The sequence below is a fragment of the Dipodomys spectabilis genome, unplaced genomic scaffold, assembly GCF_019054845.1.
Source record: "Dipodomys spectabilis isolate Male_0828 unplaced genomic scaffold, ASM1905484v1 ptg000046l, whole genome shotgun sequence".
Lineage (NCBI taxonomy): Eukaryota > Metazoa > Chordata > Mammalia > Rodentia > Heteromyidae > Dipodomys > Dipodomys spectabilis.
In genome coordinates this window covers 2,080,001-2,101,324 of record NW_024870723.1, presented here as the reverse complement: position 1 = coordinate 2,101,324, position 21,324 = coordinate 2,080,001, and the positions used below count along the sequence as shown (strand labels likewise).

The 21,324-nt window shown below is 47.1% G+C and overlaps 1 protein-coding gene across 1 annotated transcript in view; it reads right to left on the bottom strand.

Annotated features, from left to right (window-relative positions):
• Positions 1–21,324, bottom strand: part of Pappa (pappalysin 1) — a 223,955-nt gene that overhangs the window by 16,734 nt on the left and 185,897 nt on the right. Inside the window, exons 16-19 of the mRNA XM_042678753.1 lie at positions 17,753–17,963; positions 16,970–17,141; positions 8,593–8,740; positions 4,414–4,523 (exon numbers count right to left, since the gene is read on the bottom strand). Coding sequence (XP_042534687.1) covers positions 4,414–4,523; positions 8,593–8,740; positions 16,970–17,141; positions 17,753–17,963 — 641 coding nt within the window. The remainder of the gene's footprint in view (positions 1–4,413; positions 4,524–8,592; positions 8,741–16,969; positions 17,142–17,752; positions 17,964–21,324) is intronic.

The window sequence follows — 21,324 nt, the reverse complement described above, 5'->3', positions numbered from 1 at the left end:
TGTCCCCTTCCTATAGTCAACTCCTTCCAATTTCATTCTTCTCTTCTCTCCTTCTCCTTTTCCTCATCTCCCTCTTCATCTACCTCCACTTCTTTCTCTTTTTTTCTTTTTTCTCTTCTTTCATTCTGCTTTTATTTTTAAATTTCAGAAGCCAAAGGCTCAACTACGTAGATGAATTATATGCTTCTGAGGATGGAGGCTGCATCTTGTATTGTGGAGGTCTCTTGATCTCTCTGAGCCAGAGGCACCACAGGAGCTGACAGGACGTTCTCGTCAGGAGTGGACGGAGGACTGTTCCTTCTCCTGGTTACAAGCAAGCCAAGCTGGATCTCACAGCAAGATCCAAGCCCTTCGCATTGAAGGGTTGCAAGCCAGCAAGCTCCCGGGCCATACAATCCACAGAAATGTTTGCTTTGGCACATACATGTGCTAGAAAAGGTCAAAATTAGTTTGCCAATATTAAAAGCAAAGAAAGAGACTTCAAATTTGAAAAACTCCAGATTTACTGTGCTCAAGGAAAAAAAAAATAGAAAACATGGTCACACTAGGCCCACATTTCCACATTGCTGCCCTTGGCTAGAGCTGTCTGCCTGCTATTGGGAATAGCCAAAAAAGAAAAAAAATAAGATGTTTTTCATATTTCACCACAGTTCCTACCAATCTCTGAGGTCTCTCAAGTACCAAGCCCTGAAGAATATTTCTACCTATACTTGAGTTTGCATCTCCTTCTTTAGTCCAAAACAGAAAGAAGTGTTTTTGGTTTTTTTTTTTTTGGTAGCTTTTTTGTCTTTCAAAATGTATGTATGAGGAGGGGGACTGAGAGTGGGCTAACCTAGCAAAAACAAGCAAAGAATGGATATAGTGTTTTTCTTGGTGTAAGTTAAAAATATGCCTATGTAAGAGGCTCATGAGGCATTTGCACTGATTTCAGTTACAAGAAGCTAAAAATAAGCAAAACTAATCTATAGAGATAGAGACCAAAACACTGGTTACCTTGGTGATGGAGGCATGGCCTGGCAGGGGGAGGGGAGGATTCCCTGTGAGACAGAAGGGTTCAAATTCTGATATGGTAGTGTGCTCAGAAGCATATATATATGTGTGTGTGTATATATATATATATATACACATATATATGCAGATATAATATATACATGTATATAAGAACTTTAGACATAAGCTGTATGCTTCACATTAGCATGGAAGTTATATTTCAGGAAAGCAAAAGAAGTTACTCTGTAGTTTTATTTAAGTTGGGTATAGGCATATAGGTGTATTATCTCTTTCTGTCAGTTTTTCTGATGTTATAACTATTAGCATTGGTAAGATATACAGGTATTTAATAAATAGGATAATAAGCTTATCTATCACACCTGTTTGAATGTGACACCTAACAAAGGCCAAGTTCTTCTTTCATAAATGAGCAAGCTGTCCTAGAGAAGCAATCACATTTGTCCCCAGAAACCACAGCAGGAAGGACCAATGGTTTGGACTAGAATCTTGGCCATCTGCTCTGGCAATCATGATTATTTCCTGAATAGCTTACTTACTGTGTGCTGGGCAGAAGGAGGTAAATAAGATGACTGTGGTCCTTCCCACAAGGGCTCACTGTTCTAATGTGACAATCACAATTCATAATCCTGACCTCATGTAGACAGTCACTCATCTATCCGGGCCTGTGGCTATGTGGAAAGTCTTAAGAGAGAGTCCATCATGGGTAAGTGTCATGGTGGGCTGCAGGTCCAGTCCACACTGACTGGACAGTACTACGTGTCTGTGTCTTTCCACCTTTGTGTTCAGGGATGAGTTGTGTGAATATTTACACCATGGAAATTGGCAGATGCTACAAATCAGAGGGGATTTTGTGTGTGTGTGGTGTGTGTGTGTGTGTGTGTGTGCGTGCGCATGCACGCGCGCGATGGTAGTTGTTTAAAATTTTGGAGCCATCAGTCTAAGGGGGGCTTCAGTAGGGTGGGAGCTGGAGTAACTATCATGTTAAGCTGGCCCAGGGAAGGTGAGTGATGTCTCCCTTCACTGTCTTATGCAAGTGGCTAAGATGTTAATATGTATGGGGGGAGGGATGGTGGGGAGGAGGAGGACAGGGGAGGGTGTGAGCAATGGAGCAAGGAATTGGAAGTCCTGGCTCACAGCAGGCATCCTTTAAGTGTTGCTCTAGCACAAAGGTAGCCAGCTTTGGACCTGAGCCACCTCCTGGCCATTGCCCTCTCACTGGAGCTAGAAGGTCCCTGAGAAGGCAGCGTAGCTGTCCAGAGGCTCCAGGGGGCTGGGGGCGCTGGGCGTACCTTACACCAGCAGTCTACTTTGCAGCTCTCCCTGGCTCTACTGCCTTATTCCTGGAAACCATCAATCTATGCCCTTCGCCCTCCTCCCTTTCTCTACATTTTTTTTCTTTCCTCCTGGATAATGAGGCCTCCAGAGACTGGTGGAGGTCTGAACCTCGTTATGGCTTTCTCTCAGTAGACCAGCATCAATAAAGGCAGGCAGGCTAGGGATCTGGGTGGGGGTTGGGAAGGGACAGGCAGCGGGTGGGTGACTGTGGGGGTGGGCGGCTTGCAGCCTTTCAAATCCCCCGGATTTATTTCACAGTGAATTATAACTGAACTCTTTAGTGCCCCGGGGCTCACAAAGAGAAAGGGGGTGGGTGGGAATTCACTTAAAGAGTGTAAGAAGCCTCACATGGAAGCTGGGCCTGGCCAACAAGAGCCTGGGTCCTGGAGCAGCCTGGTGATTTCTTAGATCACCCCTGTGAGTGAGTGACACTCATCCATCCTGGGGCGAAAGGGAGGTGGGTGGGTAGAGGGAGATGGAATGAATTGCCAATCGTGAGTCCAGCTTGGTAGGCCTAGCTGTCACACGTGACCCTGGCCTGCCATCCTGCCCCCCTCAGTAGGAACTACCTTCACAGAAGGGTTTCTGCTTGGTGCTCTGTAGCTGCCTTGAGAGTCTGACACTGGCTCTGTCTGCTCCTGAGAGTGCTTCACACATCCACGTGCCTGGGGACTTGGGGGCAAATCTGTGTGGGGTTGCAGAGCTAGGAATGAGGAAAGGCACCTTGAGCTGAAAGAGCCTGAAGTTAGGAAAGCAGGCTGTGGGAAAGTGTGGCTGGGGAGGAAATCCCAAACAGAGGCTGGTGGGGACGGAAGCCGAACAAGGTGTATCGGTGGGGAGAGAAAAATAGAGAGTAGAAAAGCAAATCGTAGGATAAAAGGAAATGAAGTTGGAGAGAGACAAAGAGAAAGAAAAAAGACAGCCGTAGAAGAGCAAGTGGAAAAGGGATGGAGGAGAGGGGAAGGTTAGGGTAGGGGCAGAGGGGTTCTGCCAATTCCACATGCCCAAAGCGCTGAGTAAGCCCTCCCAGCCCTGCCCTCAACTCATCTGAGAAACTATACACCCTGTATCAGGTTCTGCTCAGCTATCCTGAGCTCGATCTGCAACAAGCGGGCAGATGATAGCTGCTCCCCCCAGGCAGAAAGGCTAGTAGTGGACAGACATACAGAGGAACCTCGCCTGCCCACGCCGTTGCTCCTATCTTCTCTGGGTTCACTAAGGTGAAGAATCAGAGCAGGATACTCAGGAGCTGTGCTGTTCTGGGGAACTAGAGTCCCATATTTGCTCTGAGCATGGGGGTGAGAGGGGGTAGGGAAGGGGGGAGAAAGAAAGGGGCCAACTGATTATAGAACACAGGAAAAGAGAAAATGTCCAACCTCAAAGTCAAGGCTAGGTCCTCTAGAGTCATCTTGCACCATGGCAGTGGACAGGGTGTGGACTCAGGTTTGGGTCCAAGCTATCATCAGGCTGTGTCTAAGATTTTTCTGTCCATGACCCTAACCTTCCCCACCACCTACCATGGTTGAAAGTCTATGTATGATCTCACATGCCAAGTGCCAGGCCCCTGAGCAGAGTACGTGCTCCATCAACACTAAATGTGACTTGTTACCCTGTAGTTAATAGCACACATCATTGTTTCTACGAAATAAGTATGGAAAAAGATTCTAGATAGCCAGCCCAGCTTTACCACAGAGAATGCAAATAACCCCATCCTCCTGAGTGTAGTCTTTATGGTCAGACAGACACTAGTCTGTGATCTGTTTTGTGGCTCCTATTTATGTGTTCTCAGTGCCTTCATGTCCTCACCTTGTAAACGAGGACATCAGGATTAAATTCTCTGCGGTCATCACCATTCAGTGGGACAATAAATTAACAAGCTCTTGGCACAAGATTGGATGAGATATCCGGAGAAATCATTTGTGAATAAGTCCCGCCCACGCAGGCAGGTATGCTGATTAAATGAGATTAATATAGGCCAAGGGATGAATTAGGGCTCCGATCTATTACATGCTTAGCAGCCACATTTTCTTCTGCTTTATCTGTAGGTGGGTAGTCCTGGTCACTCACCTCCACGCGTGTAGGGTTCATCCAGTGGGGGATGTCACGCACAGTTACGTTCACCGGCAGGATGATGGACTCGCTGTTGTGGTCCAGGCACGAGGTGGTACACTCTGCCCCTGAGGAGAAGCATGTACAAGATGGTGGATCAAGCTGGGCATTGGTGGCTCACACTTGTAATCCTAGCTACTTAGCAGGCTGAGATCTGAGAATCACGGTTCAAAGCCATCCCAGGTAGGAGAGTCTGTGAGACTCTTATCTCTAATTACCACCAGAAAACCAGAAGTAGTACGATGGCTCAAAGTGGTAGAGTGCTAGCCTTGAAGAAAAGAACGCAAAGACAGAACCTAGGCTCTAAGTTCAAGCCCCACGACTGACAAAAAAAAAAAAAAAAAGATAGTGGTTCAGCTCCCATTGTCCACAAGTTGCCCTTCCTCAAGGTGAAGCCTGCTGTGAGCTGATGCCAATGGACTCAACTTAGGTGTCCCAACCTTAGTGCTCTCTTGGCAGGCCTACCTAGGGTCTTCCTGATTCCATTCACTTGTCTTCAGGACAGGTGACAGCCAGTGCCACAGGTTTCTCCTCTCCAAAACTTTTCCAGTGACACTCCTCTCCCTTTCCCTCCCCCCCCCCGCTCCCTCTCCCTCCCCCCAGCCCCGGCCCCACACCCATTCAGGACCAAGTCAGCTTGCCTGCATCCTCACCTGTAGTGCTTCCCATGGTCTGGTTAATCTTTCCACTCACCACCCTCATGCTTTGGTTGGTGCAATGGAACTGGGCTATGCTTGGCTTTCCATGAGCCCCACTCTTTCCCATCTCCAACAGAAATTCTCATTCACCTCAGATCTCCCCATCTACCTTCTCATGACCAGATCCTATCAGTTCTTCAAGGCACAAATCAAGCGCTCCAAACAGCTGCCTTGTCTCGGCAGTTGACTGAGCACTCCCCCTCCAAATGCCTATTGCCTTGGCTCTACTTCTGTGAGGGCACTGATGGGCCTCCCTCCAGTGGACCTTCCCTGCTGTGCCTTGTCTACACAGTTAGTGTTGCCCTTGGAAGACAAGATTACAGGATGAGAGCAATACATGCATGTAACGCCAGCTTCTTCATCCCACACTTTCCCCTCCACTATGTTTCAGCCCCTGCAAAATCGCCTGAGACTTCCAGACTCTGCTCCTAGCACATTATTAATGACCCTCAATCTCCATCCAAGTGTCACTTGTTCAGGAAATACCCCTGGTTTCCAGATTTGCCAAAACCCTCATAGGAAGCCATCCTGGTATCTGTCACATTCTGACATTTCTCTACGTGGAATTCCACGGGGCCAGCACTGTCTCTGCTCCCCATACTGTGCGGAGAACCTGCAGCTAGGTATGGCAGATGCAGGCACTCAATAGGTGAAAGCTGCGAAATGAGTGAGACAATGCCGTTGAGTGTGCAAATGGATGAGGACGAGACAGTGTCATCACACCTGCTTCGTAGATGAGGACGCCTAAAGGCATAGAGCTGACCAGCCGAGAGCCGCAGGTGCCTCCTGGCTTCAAGGAGGGAAAGGTATAGCCATACAGAGAGAAGAGAGGGGAAGGGTAGGACACAGAGACGGATGAAGGACCAGAGGAGAGAAAGGAAATGGAAGGAACACAAGAAGACAAAAAAAAGGTGAGTAATGAGAATAAGGGGAAACCACTACTGAGCAGTCAGAGAAATGTAGCACTGAGTGTGCTGTCACGGGGACCGGTTCTAAAGTGTTTAGGGAGCAAAAATGAAACAAGGTGGTGAGTGAAGAGGATAGAATTCTTTTGTGGAGAAAAAAAAAGAGATGTATCTTCTAAATGATAAAGGTTGCCTTATTCTAAGAGATGGCGGAGGGGGAGGGGTTGAAAGAAGAGAAAACACGGTGGAAACAGGTGGTATAGCTGTCCTAGATGGGAGCCCTTCATCCCTCTCTGGTCTCCTTCCTCCTCCAGGCCTTGTTCTAAGGCATCAGGACCAAGGCTGCTATGTTGTGATATATGAGCCATAATTGGCACCATTACAGAATGGTGATCTCACCAGCTCCCCCTCCCCCCTGGCCACACACACACACACACACACACACACACACACACACACACACACACACACACACACACACAGAGGCAGTAGTAGCAGGGACTTTCTGAGGGCTCATAACTGCCACCCAAGGCTGTCTGGTGCCTCCAGACCCCTAGCCTGATACATACCTTGCCTGCTTACAAGGTCTCTGATTAAACCCCTCTTCCTGGTAAAGGGGGCTCCCTCCACCCAAGGAAGGGTTGAGGAGGTATGTTTAGAGGTGAAGGAGGAGTGGGGAGGGCTACTTGTTTTTCCTCCTTTATTCTCTCTGTCCCCCTTTTCACCCTCTGACTCTTTTCCTCTCTCTCACCCTCCCTCCCTGCCCCCTCTCTCTCCATCTCTTCTCTACCCAGCACCCATCCTGGGTTATCATATTCATGGGATAGAAGTCCAGGTAGCCTTGGTTGGAAACATGGCACCAGGGCTAGGTTCCAACATGGGGTTCCAACATCGTACAGATTTCAGTGAGTAAAAGCATGCCACCATGACCCACTCTGCCCATCTCTCGAGACTATTCTAAAACACATGTGTTTGGTGTCATGCACACCCATGACCAAGGATGCAGAGGGAAAGTCTTGGCTTTGGAATGGAGTAGCCCATACTGCTCACCATGGCAACACCCCAAACTTTCTAGAATGCCAGTGCTGCCGGGGCCCTATGATAGGAGGATCTCTTTTTTCCATGACTCGCCTGAGAAGGGGGGGAGGGTCCTATGTATTGGTGGCTTTATAAAATCATAAAATTCACTCTGCATAGTCCGAATTAACATGCACTTTGATATTCTTACCCTGGCTAGGAGCACATGCCCTGGACTAAAGGGAATGGTGTTGCTTCCTGTTCTGCCTTTAGAGGAAAAACTTCTGCTCTCTGAGCTTCTGTGGTTCCATCTTCAAGCATTGGTGATAAGTCTCCAGGCACCTCTGCTCTCTCATTACAGGCCTCTCCTCTTGGACACACAGTGACAACACTGGGTGTGCTCAGTAAAGAGGATGCTAGCTCCATGCATGCTCAGATAACCTTTTATGCCAGACAGCACTCGGGATTGCCCCATAAATCACGCTGAGCATGAGAAAGGACATTCAATTCCCTGGGCTCTTCATCATGATCAATTAGGGAATCAGCTCAAGAGGTCAACATTTCTGCCCTTCAATAAGGGTCAGATTTCATGGGCTTTGAGTTTCCCCAGAGAACGGAGGAGCTGGTGATGAATGCATCTTGTCCCAGGGCCTGGTTTTGACCAAGAAAAGCCCTGGCATTGGGCCCTAGCTTGTTCCCCCCCTCCCCCTCCCCAATTCTTGATCTGGCTATCACAACACAGACAGAATTTTGAAAATGCTGGTTTTCCTCCTCTAGAGGCAGCTGAAATGCCATGGAAAGAAGGCAGGCTCTGGAGTAGGCTAAGTCTCAGGACCTGGGGCAAGTTCCTGGCTAGATACAAGCCAGGTACCCACGGATGCATAGTATGATGCAACTTCTGTGATTAATAGTAGCAGTCTCCTTCCTCCTCCAGGATCACCCTGGATGCTGACCTAAATGTGATAGGCACAAGGCATATGTCTGCTCTTTGGTAGCATGGTCCCCTCTCCTCCCCTATACTCCTTTTCTCTCTTCTTCTCTCCTCTCCTTCTTCCCTCCTCCCCTTTTCTTTTTCTCTTGATCCTGTGATCCCTCTCCCTCTCCCTCTCCCTCTCTCTCCTCCTTCTTCTCTCCTTCATTCCTTCCCTCCCTCCCTCCCTCCTCCCTCTCTCTCTCTCTTTTCCCTCACTATTTTTTGCCTGACAACCTGTTTCAAACCCCTAGTAAACACTGCTTCCTCTGGGAGCCTTCTGTGTCCTGCTAGATAACCAGTAGCTTTCCTGTACAAAACCATCCATATTTGCCCACATGCCTTCAACGAACATCCCTTCCTTGAACCTCTGCCCTTCCCATGCACCTCTCTGCTCCACTCCCACCCCCACAGAACAGCGACCATCCCAGTCTCCTTCTGCTCTGTCTCCCACCTGCCTATGCAAGGGCTTCGCATGGTCCACCTGCTTTCCTGGGTAGATGTCCCCCCGACCACTGCTTCCCATACCCTCCTGGGCCTATCATACCTATGGCATAGCCATCACGGCACTGCAACTTGAGGTTGCTGTTGAGCTGGTTTGGAGCCGAGCACTGGCCTTGCATCTCCGGGCAGACATAGAAGGAGCCACTCCAGGTACCATCTTTCCGGCAGTGAATGATGTTGCTTCCTTGTCCCTGAACATCACAGATACACAGTTAGGACCAGGACAGACCCAACAAGACAGACACACAGTCAGGACCAAGACAGATCCCATCTGCCAACAAGACCCGCCTGTCTCTCAGAAGGAGAGTGAACAATTTCTCATTTCTCCACAGCTCTGGAATCACTCCAAAATAATTAGTTGACAATGTCTGAAACTCAGTCATCTTGAAAAATATGTATTTTTTTTTTTTGGTAGCTCTACAGATGAAGAAGCTGAGGAGGACTCAGAACAGGAAGAAACTTGCTCCAGAATGCTCAGACAATGTAACGCCCAGTTTCCCTAATTCTTAGTTTAGAAGTCTTTCAGAAATTTCAATCAGAGCCATCACAGCTTGATTTGTGTTGCTTGTTATTGTTGTTGTTGTTTGAGATAGTAAGAGCCTGTCCAGTCCTGTACTTATAGAGATGGCAAGCATGTGTGTCCTGAGGCTGATCATTAGGAGATATATACACACCAAAGCTTGTACCCTTATAGCTCATGAGGAAACACCTTAGGTCCTGATTCTGCCTGACATGCTCAAGTGTGAAACTCTGCCTTCCAAGGGCTTCTCTCTTCCCTGTCCTTCCCTTTACTTCTAGTAATAATGGACAAGAGGCCAGTATGAGGATATTTCTATCTTCCCCTCACAATTCTTTGAGATGAGCGACACATTCTATCTTGGTCTTCTGCAAAGTAGTAGGCAAAGGCAGCTTGAAGACAAAGGCCCTTCTTCCAAGACCCTGCCAGCCTGCAAGACGCCAACACATATATTTCAGAATCGCCTCTGAATTCAAAAATGTCTCTTTCGTGTCCACTGTGTGCCCAGTTTTGTGGAAAACCAGCATGTGTCTTATGAGCCGGTGGAAAGGCAGTCCTGAGAGCAGTCGTGTATGTGATTGCTCACGGAGAAAAGGCAAAGATGGTCCTAGGGCCATGAGTACTGGGAAAGACGGTGGTGGTACAACCCAGGAAGGCCTCTCAGAGGAGGTGATTTACAGAAGCGTCTTCAGGGATAGAGAGTTCACAGACAGACACAGAATGGTGGGACATGCCTAGAAGACAGAAGGGCTTGTACAAACGCAAGTCCATACAGTGAACACAGGAAAGGCAGGTATGTTCCTGGTTCTCTGCCTCCAGGGAAGAAGGCAGCAGATGGTAGAGCAAAGGATTATGGGGTACTTATATGCTAGCTTCAGGAGAGCAGTCTCTACCTGAAGGAAATGGAGAATCATGGATGCTTTCAGTGCAGGCAGGGGTCTATCTGCTGAGAGATCTCAGAAGAAGTTATATATTCATTATATATTCACCTTCTTCTGTGAGGCTTCAAATAAGACAAGAATGTTCATGTGAGGCTGGAGAGGCAGACCATACCCCACCAATAAGAAACACCAGGGAGTAGCTACCTATGATCTTCAGCTTCTATTCAGCCACCTACGTGTGCCCTGCAAACCTTCCTCCCCCACCCCCAGCCTCACTTCTGCTTGGTTCTCTAAGTTCCTGGCTGGCCACAGCACTATCACGAACCCTGAACTTTAGTTTCAACTTCCTTCAGTCCTAAAGCCTCCTGTTTCCTGCTTTTAGGCTTGCTCCCCATCCCCCACCCAGTCCTCTTCTCTTTTTCCTCACTTCCCTGTACTTGGTAAACAGAAGATCTGGCACACCCATTGCTGACCTAATTTCATCCAGATTCTGCACAATGCATTGCCTCAAAGTCTTGGACATGGTGGTTACCTGACTTTACCGTTTTTTCCCTAGCTAGTCAAGGGTGTTTTACTTCTACTCATCTTTCATTATCTTTAAGTAGTTGTACAAAGAAGTTGCCATTGAACAAAGCAGTTTTTGAACATCAGTGTCACCCCTTTTGACATTTTCACCCATCCCTCCCTTCCTCACCTTTCCCTTACTCCTCTTAATTTCGTAGGATAGGCATTGAATTCTTGGCTGCCTTCTCTCCACTCTTCTCCTATAAAGCCTGGATGGTGTCTCCTTCATCCTCTCCAGAAGTGCCTTCTACCATGCCTAGCCATTGGTCCATTCATCTCCCCATAGATATTTTTGTTTATTCAAGAATTGGCTCTCTAATCAATGATGGTAAGAATAAGTGGAGAGTGATTTTTGTGTGTGTATGTCAGTCATGGGTCTTTAACTCTGGGCCTGGGCACTGTCTCTCAGCTCTTCAGCTCAAGGCTAGTGCTCTACCAGTTGAGCCACAGCACCACTTCTGGTTTTCTGGTGGTTAATTGGAGCTAAGAGTCTCACAGACTTTCTTGCCTGGGCTGGCTTGAATTGTGATCCTCAGATCTCAGCCTCCTGAGTAGCTAGGATTATAGGTGTGAGCCACGGGTGCCCAGCTCTGATGATTTTTTTTTCTAAAGAAAATAAACAAATGCACAGTCGAGGAAATCAATGGAGAAATTAATGAGGAAATATGTGGTGAGGATGAATTGAATATAATCTGTAAGAGGCTGATTCAGGCTGAAATGCCCTGACTGAGAAAACAGCTGCAAGAAGACAGGATTGAGAGGAGAAGGGGGGCCTCTCTCTCAGTTTCTTCCAGGCCAGCAGGAGAAGGGTGACATTGCAGGAGGGAGGGGGGAAAACACTGTCTGCTAGCCAGGGGAGGTCACCTACACTGAACACCCAGCTATGGGATAACTCACAAAGTCACTTTCTGTGTCTTGACGTGAGCTAGTGGTAAACTTATACAGCTTTATGTGTTTTTGTGTGTGTGTGAACCCAGACTCTCCCTCTTCGAGCCCCAGGCTCCAGGCCCCATGATTCTGCTGGGCCCTCAGGGGAGTAGGAAATTGACCCCAATTTCCTGGAGCCTTGGCCTGGGCCTATGATGCATTTGGCCTCCAGCCGCTGAAGGGCTGCAGACCTCAGCACTCCAAGGGCCAGAGCTGGCTGAGGAGCTAAGTTAGCAGCAGAGAATGTATTAGAACTAGCTGGAGTCTGCTTGGGGAGCCCTAAGGGGGGAAGACACACCACAGAAGGTGGGAGAATAAGGTTTCCAGTCTCTGTCTCTCTCTCCTCCTCCTCCCTCCACACCACACATCTCCCTCCTGTTTGGCTCATCTAGCACTTCATGCTGCAACAATCCAACTTTTAGAAAGTGGGGCATGTTTCTGCTAAGACATCCCAAGCCTTTTAAACAAAACACGATCACAGGCCAGCTCTCCAGGGCTTCTACAATGAAACCTACTGTGACATTGATACCCAACTTCTTGGCCTCTTCTCTGCTGGGCACTGCCCTTGCTTGCCCATCCACACCCCTTTGCCAGTGCTATGCTCTGGGCTTCCAGATACTCAGCTCCTTCTTTGAGATTCGATCCTGGCACCCTCAGCACCTGCCAACCTCATGAGGCAGAGGGGATGCTTGCCTTTGTTGGATCTTGCTTGAGCACACATTGTTTAGCACACAATCTGAGAGGCCTAGGACCTCTTCTGTAGGCATTATCAGGGAACTAAATTCTGCATGCTGAAGTCCAATTTCCTGTCAGAGGACTGAACCCCTCTCGGCGCCTCTGTATCTGAACTTTCTTTTTAAAACTTCCCTACCATTTTAACCAAAAAGGGCCACAGAAAGCCTAAGGCATTAAACAAGTTTTATTATCAAACACTACATGCCCAGTGTTCAAAAAACCATTTTAACAACCAAGTAGAAGGTAAATCATGTCCTTGTTACAGAGTTAAAAACTGAGACTCCGTAAAGAAATGAAGCAAATGAGTTTTAGACCCATGCTGCCCCTCAACTTCTCTACACTCGCATTTCCTTGACTGCTACATAGGTATGGATACTCTCATCTCAAAGAGTTGCCATGAGGACTAAGTGGTCACTGGGAGGAAATATGTAAAGCCTACCCTCCAACCGTCACCATACTGTGCTGTGATTAGCTGAGGTCTTAATGTCTCTGTCTCCAGGGAACTTCAGAACCAAGCCAAGTGGATGCCATGGGGCTTAAATGCAGCCATTCATATGAGTGCTTTGCCTAGCGACTGGAAAGGAGGAGTGGCTCACTGAGATGTAGACGCTGTCAATCATCTGCCTTGATCATCTGTTCCCCACCAACACTCTCAAGTGCAATCTGCTTTCTCCAAGGAAGGTGTAAGGATAAGACAGCCTCAGGAGGGAGAATGAGTAGCAAAGGCATGGAAAGGAATCTCGGCTCTGCTGGTAACTTGTATGAATCTCCTTTCTGGGTTTCAGTGGTTCATCTATAAAATAAGTAAGTGGGTTGCAGTGGGGGTGGTCTGAAGTCCTGCTGGGCTCTATTAGTGTGTGGCTCCGCAATTTTTCTGACATCCTCTAGGCAGCCCTGGATGTTTGTGTACATATTTAACAACTCTAAAATAAGATACGGCCCCTGCCACCCCATGGGAGCTATGATGCATCAGGGCAGAGCCCATAATGGCAAGGCCTAGCTCCTCACTCCAGGTAGCACACAGGTTCTCTTGGCTGCCCTCTATGACCCATCCCTGCAAGGCTCTGGTATGCTGATTCTCTCATCCTTCTTTTCTCTGCTCCTGCTGAGTTGTTGAAATGCATTAGGTGTACTACAGATGTAGTCCAGAAAGCCCCGATCCTCTCCAGCCCCTCCTGTGGTATAGCTCTTCTGCATAACCTGTCTCCATTGCAAAGCTGGCTACTGCCCTGTTACCTGCAAAGCTTCTACAGTGATCCCCTGTCACCTCACTCTGAACTATGTTAGGTCTTAAGGCAATGAGCATTTCTCTCTAGACACCTGGACGCAAAAATCTCCGCCCTTTGCCATCAGGCTACTCTGGAGATGTTTAGGGACAAGGGGGAAGAGTAGGCTGTGGAGTCAGAATACTATCGACTAACTCAGCAACATGGGTAGGAATCTAGCCTCCTGGCTTTCTTTCACATCTATAAGACGGAGATGTCCTTTCTTTTTCATGAGTTTGTTATCAGTTTTCAAATTAAAAGAGTTTGTAATACTAGTTTGACAAACTCCTCATCCCCCCCCTCCCCAAATAAACCCTAAAAGAAAGAAAGCCATTATTAGTTAGGGGCTCTACTTTGGTTAAGAGAGACAGGAATACTATCGATGCTGGAGATAAGTGGCATATGATGCTAAGTATGGTGCTTATATTTAAACTTGGACAAGTACAATTGAATATTTAGTGGCTCTGTCACTCACAGCAACATGTGACTGCAGGCATAGTACAGACACCCACGTGTGGGACTTTCTATCAGGAAGTTATCCTGGATGGGGTTGGTCTAGCTGACCCAGGGAGGAGATGTATTCTACATGTTTATTTGATCAGGTGTCCAGGTTTCACTACAGCTCATAATAGTCTCTCCAACTACACTCTAGCTTTATACCAGATAAGTGCCTGTTCTTAGTTCTCCAACTTTCTGAAGTATCCAGAGGGCCAAATTTCAATCCATTGCCTCTATTTTCACGTCTTCTGGTATTCTACATAGAAAAACCCATTTTGCCCACTGGACTGACCTTAAAAAAAATCTAGTTTGTTGATGTCATCTCTAGGGATGCCATGTCTGGTTGTATAGGCTGTGAATCTTTACCAATAAACTATAAGACAAGTAGCATTATTTTTCCCCTACCCCATTTCACACACAGGGACATTACATTTAAAAAGGTAAGTAACATGCCCTGCCCCCCAGGTAGAGAGTAGTAAAGTCAACATTCCAACTCAGGCTCCAGATCCCAGTATTATATTGGCTCCCACAGAATGAATGAAGTAAAGTGCTTTAAAAAGAAAACTCATTTGGTTTTTGCGGCAGGGGAATGGTGGGGGAGAAGTTTGTGAATCTCCCCTACAATCAGCCCCATCCTTTCCTGCCAAGATCTGGGAACTTGTTTGGAAAGCATAGACTTCCTGCTCTCTGCAGGCTGTTGTTGGATTTAAGATGTTCAGGCTGTAAGTTTCTGCTGTTTATAGGCAGCTAGAGGGGATCTGAGGTGAATACTAGCTTTGGCTCTCAGGCCGCTGGTCTGAGGGTAGAGGAAATTCATTTTTGGTACAAACTAGAAATGTCAATTGTGTTAGGAGCCCATTTGGCACGTGCTCTCTGCTTCTTTGAGCTAGCAAGCCATACCCTGCTTCTTCCAGTCTAGCCTCTACTCTCTCTCCACCAGCTGCCAAACAGCACCGCCCGCCCGCCCGCCCGGCCGAGTCATCTGATAAATTTACATTTTCCTCTCCTTTAAATACAAACTGGCTGTGGAAGTTACTTGGCAGGCTCCGGGGCAGACTGGGTTTCAGTTTGATAACATGACCACAGCCAGAATGTTATTTGGCTGAGCAGTCTGGGTAACTGTTAGCAACAGTTTTATGTAAGGGAGCAAGAGGGGAGTCGATAAGCCTGTGAGAGGCCTTGGTGGTAATCCAGACCTTCACCTATCTGGCACCCAAGCTCCTTCCCTGCCACTCAAGGATGGCAATGTCTCCCAGGGGTGCACACCAGCCTCCGTGAGTGTACACAGACACCTGCCAGTGTGCACTGTGGAGATTTGCACCGGGTGACAGTTGGAGTCACCTGGGCTCTAATTCTGACTCTGCTGATGCCAGCTGTGTTCACCCCAGAGAGGGAACAACATCCCTGAATCTTGGTTTTCTCCTCTGGAAAGTAAGGAGATGGGCTTTATTGTGCATTTCCGCTCTTTCTGGTTCCCTTAACACTAGGCACTTCCTGAGACCCTAGAGGAGGACTTTTAGGTGCCTACCACTGTATAAAGTACTGAAGGTACGGGATGATTGGAGACAGTGAAGGACTTCCCAGGCTAGTGTGAGGGTGAGGAATGGATCGTCAACACACTGACAATGTGATGGTGGACAGTATTGGGCTGATCCTTTGGTGGGGCGCTAAGCCAAGCAGTGGAAGGGATGATGGGGAAGAGATGATGGGAAGGCTTCTGGGATTGGAAGGAAAGAAACAGACAGGTAAGTTGGCTTTACTGGACAGAAGGGGAGAAGCAGAATGCTGTAGGTAGGATCTGGAGTTTTGTCCTAGGGGAAATGAAAGGCTGTTGTGCATGAAGAGCTTATAGCACAAGAACTAATACTACTAGAAGAGAAATGATCAAGGGGCTGCGTGGTAGCTCAGGACAGAGATGATGGGTACCTCCCTGGGCTGAGGCGTGGTGACAGAGAGATCAGAAGGAGCACTTTAGAATATGTTTTGGAGAATGGTATGACTTAGATTGGAGAAAGAGGAGTTGAGGGCAAGAGTTTAGCAGTGGTACCTGGAGGCATAATAAATAATGAAGATGGGAAAGCTCACGGAAGACCAAACTATCACTAGGGCCCAGAGATTCTACTCCAGCCTCAGATGGCAGATGCCTGGCACCCCTGTAAGCCCCAGGACTTGGGTTATTGGTTTTACGTGGTAGGTTCTAAGAAGATGGAGTTTTTGGTAGACTTAGGGCTTCTTTGGGTCTTTTTTCCCCCTACTGCATGAATGTCTACAGACAGGCTGGGTGTAGGAATGTGGGAAAATTCCCTCACAGAGCTCCTTCAGCATAGGCAGGCAGGAGTGCTGGGCTGTTTCTCAGTCACCTGTGGCTTGTGATAAAATTCAAACCCTGCAAGCTCCAGGGGTGCTCCCTTTCTTTTACCACATTCCCAAATCAGCTCTTCTAACCTGACAGGGTCTCCTTTATCTACTTCAAAGCCAATGTGGACTCTGACCATGGCTGCAAAATGGCAAACATTCCACTCACTCCTATCAGAGCAATTGAAGCTATCCATTTCCTATGCTAGGATTTCCTTGACTAACTATGCCATACATAGCTGATGGATTTCAGTGTTCAAATACGTTCAAAGCTAAGGGTCTCTGAACAAACAAAACGTGTTATTACAGGGAGAAAAAACAAAACTTGGAGAGACTGTAGATGGAGCCCAATTTCTTTCTTTCTTGATTATTTTAGGCGTGGGAGAGGGGGAGACAGTATCGCACAATGTAGCCCATGCTGGTATTAAATGTCAGAGCCTTTCACCTCAGCTTCCCATGTGCTGAGATTACAGCTGTGCACCACTATGCTATATTTAGAACCCAGGGTTTTTTTTTTCCCCACTTATGCAGTGATAGCACTGTTATTTTACAACCTGGGTCTGTACAGACAAAATTCTGGAGAGAGCAGTCATTAAGGTCCAGCGTGGTCTTGGGCAAGCAGAAGGGAGGAGATGGGAGGTGTGGCCTCTAGTTGTTCCCAGGTCCCACGGGGTTTACCTGGGAGCTGCTGCTGTCTTCACACTTGATCCTACATTCACTGTTGAACTGGAAGCCATTAGTACACTGGTAGAGCCCGTGGAATTTGGGCGGAGGTGGGTCACATGTAACTGGAACACAAGCTCCCTCCTGCCAGCTGCCATCTTGGGTACACTGAGTCTTGAAAGCCCGTCTTCAAGAAAGAGATAGACCAAAAGATGTCTCAAAGATTAAACAGCTAGGCCCATGCCCATCCCCAAACACTACCAGGTGGCCTCAAATTCTCTTTCTTACCCAGGATTCTCTACATATTCTTTTGAGCGAGGGAATACATGTCAAGATGAGGAAAAGTCGCTCATGCAACTCGATCAGCAGAAGCAGATGGGGATGTGGGACTTCCTCTCAGTTACATGTGGGATGAGACAACTCTCAAGCCCTACCTCCTTCAACCTCTCTTTTCCCTCTGAGGGTGCTCTTGTGACATGAGCAATCACATCAACAATCACGCCGAACATCTATGTTCAAGGCACTGGTTCACCACAACTTTAGGCGATAACTTTGATTGTCTTCCTCATGTTGGTGAAGGCCAGGCAAGTGACGTCACTTGCATGAGAGCGCGCAGCTGATCTGCAGCCAAGCTCACTTTGTTTGATCCACAGCTAACCTTCTGTGGGCGTGGCGCAGAACAGAACGAGAGGAGCAATGGGTCTTGCCTTTAGCACTAAGCCGCAGAAAGTTTCCTCTTGAAGAGGTCTTCCTCTGCTCCACCCCAGAGCCCATGAGTATGCTCCCAGCTCCACTTACTTCTTTGACTTCCGGGAGGGGCCGGGCACGTGGTATCCAGGTTTACACTTGTACTTGCAGAAGGAGCCCACCTTGTGTTTGTTCTCATGACACCTAGGCGTCTGGAGATCTGCGTTGGGGATCGGAGGTGGTGCGAGGCACATGAGCTCACACAGGGCCTCAGGGAAGGACCACAGTCCATCTTCCATACAGGTCAGGAAGCTGTTATTGCCTGGAAAGCACACTGGATTTTTAGCCAACCTGACTCCCCAGTGGAATCCCATCCCATTCTGCTTTCAATCAGAACTCCTAGGGAGCTCATGAGAATGGCCATAAGAGACTGAAAGCAAGGGAGTGAATTACCCCGCTGTTTAAGTGAACTGAAATCCATGTCTTCTGACTTCTGATTCTGAAGCTCTCATGCTATCTATCCTTCCTCACCATCCTCCCATCCACTCCCCTGCCTTCTAGGTGTGCACCCTTGCCCAGGAACAATGAACTTGCTTTCTGGATACTTCCCAGCATACGCTTTTATCAGAATCTACTCCAGGCTCACATAACAGTGTGCTGTGTGACCTTAAATTGCCACTGCTGTCCACCCATTTTCTCCCTTTCCTCACCCCTCCCCATAAGCCTAGGCCTTTGTACTCTCTTCCTCCCCCTCTTTTGCCTGGAAGAGGCAATATCATGCCTCATATCAAGAGGTTTGATTTTTTGTTCCAGGTCCCAGCTCTCAGCGAAACTCTGCCAAAGTTACAGAGGCAACAGCATTTCCGGCTGCCCGTGCCAACTCTGACAGAGTGCTGATGGCCACTGGGATGTACGCCTGATAGGGAAGGTTGCAAATCAAAGCAAAACCCAGGAGTGATGCTTTTTCACCACTAGCTCATATATTATCAAGGCACAGCCTGCCCCAAACTCCCCATGACCATGGGAGGCCCTGGAACGCTGCCTCTCCACGGAACTCTCCTCTATGTTTATTACTGAATCGGGTTGATCACCAAGGCTGGACGCATGTGGGAAGCTCTGGGATTTAAAGGTGGATGGGGTGGAGTGATGGGGGAGGAAACTGACATTTATTGAACAGTGACTGTGCAAACTGTTTCTGATAGTCAAGTTCATTTATTCTTTCCATAAAAGTGTACTTAGCAAGACAATTCTCATCTGGAAAGGGGTTCTCAGAGGAGGTGACTTGAACCAGTTCTTGGCCATAGCAAAAGACAAGAAAAGCCAGGTTCAAAACCAAATTTGTCTAATGACAGAAATGGTTTATGTTCAGTGGGAAGATGTTTAGTAGAGCCTTATTTTACATTGAGGAATAGTCCAAACTCAACTATCCAATCTATAGAAAGGAAAACAACTGCTCTGCCTTCAATGTTGAGAAGATGGAACATATACATGTAACTTATGAAAAAGGTGCACACAGTGGTGTCAAAGCTAGGCATGGTAGTGCCCACCTGTAACCCCAGTACTTGGGAGGCTGAGGTGGAAGGATTGAAAGTTTAAGGTCAGCTTGAGCTCCATACAGAAACCCTGCTTCAAAAGAAAAAGAAAGAAAGAAAAAAGTGTCACCAATGTCCTCATTTGCTTATTAACTAATCTCTTCCTCTTGCCTTTATACTTTCAGGAGCAGGTCTGGAAGGATTACATGAGTTGTGGAGATCATTCATTCATTTAAAAAGCATCTATTTAGTGGTTATTGAGTACTATTTTGTGGTTATTGTTCTTATTGTTGTTGCTTGGGGAACAAATAGTGAACAAAACAAATTAAAAATAAACCTGCTCTCTTGAAGTTTATAATCTACTGGAAGAGAGAACAACATAATTATAAAACAAGTAAATCATTTAGTGTTCTGTAAAGTGACAAGTACAAATAAAACAGGAGAAAAAAGTCAAGAGAGAGGAGGTTTTATAGTATGTCTGCTCTTCCATCTCTCCACCCTTATCCATTTTCTACTCTTTCCTTCCTTGTTTGTGTGATTGACCTGGTTAGATTTAGTATTTCCAAATCCCACAGGGATACACTATGTTACTGCCAGCTATGGCTATTTTCACGTCACATAACAGGAATAAATGATATGGAAGGGTGATTCATTTGGCTTCCCAAGAAGCAAAGAGGTTTCCAGAACACCAGATACTCCACATTTCTTTTGTGCCTGTCAGATCTTGGGACACTAGGGTATATACCTCGAGCTTAGTGGGAAGGGGCCTTGCTCAAGGGGGGATAAATATGGAGAAAGTTTTAGGGTTCTTATCAGAATGTCAGTTTCTGTGTCAGGCAAGCAGGCACATTACAGGTTGTAAAGTGAGATTCACATCTCTTCTGTAGTAAGATAAAATGGACAGAACATGAGCTAGGCATTGGTCGATTCATCCATGCCTTTAGGAGACTGAGATCTGAGAACTGCGGTTCAAAGCCAGCTTGGGCAGAAAACACCAAAAGCTTGCATCCCCAATTAATCAGCAAAATGCTAGACTGGAGGTGTGGCTCAAGTGGTGGAGTACTAGTTGTGAGTGGTAAAGCCAAACAATAACGTAAAGCCTCAATATAAGCACAAAAAGACAAAAATGAAACAAACAAAATAATGACAACTACAACCAAAATAAAAAAAACTCCACTGACCCATTGTAACAATGACATATACAACACACTAGGTTGAAAACGAACTTTACAGTTTGGTGGGGGTGGGGGTGGGGAAGGAGTTGTGAGGGTGGGGGGAAAGGGAAGGTAGGGGAAAACCAAAGGAAGGGGGATAACAATGCTCGATAGAAAATGGACTCATTACCTTGCTCATGTAATTGTAACCCCTCTGTACAGTATCTTTACAATAAAAAATACATACTTAAAAAATTCCACCAGAATGCTAACTAAGAGAGAAAATGCAAACTACAAATGCACATTCGGAGAGACAGTAAACAGGAGTTAGCAAGGTCAAAGGATGAACAAGGCTAAGCAGGAACTGGTGATTCAGGACCATGGAGCTGTCCCCCGACCCCACGGGAGGGAAAGTATCTCATGTAATGCAGACAATGAACACACAGAATCAGTTTCTAGTCTCCTGCTGTGGTACCACCACATCCAACAAGTAACTTTGAAGAAAGTACGGTATGCTGGATGTAGTCTGTACCTATCCCTCTTGCCTTGGTCTTGGTCTCCATGCTCTGAAAGATGCATGCTGCACTGAGGAATCTTCTTGTGGTTTTTGGATATACGTGCCAGGTTTGCAAACTAAAGTACCAGTGTTCCTGAAAGTGGCATTCTGTCAGTGATGGAGATCGGGGGTTCATATGTCAGGTACAGTTTTGATGCTCAGTCATGTTCCATACTGTCCTTCAGACTTCCTAAGAGTGACTGAGCTCCAACTGGCCATCAGTGGTAATTCTATCTCCTCTCCTTATCCCCCTACGCTTTGTGACTCAGGTCACAAAGCAAAAACAAATGTGAGCCTGGAGTTCCTAGCAACGCCAGGGTAAGAGTGCTGGTATTGGATGTTGGATCCCTGCACATCTTAGGTCAGGAAAATGAATGTTCCCCAACCTTCTTTAAATGTAGCTAAGTAAATTTCCGTCTCTAGTGAACAGGAAAACAAGGG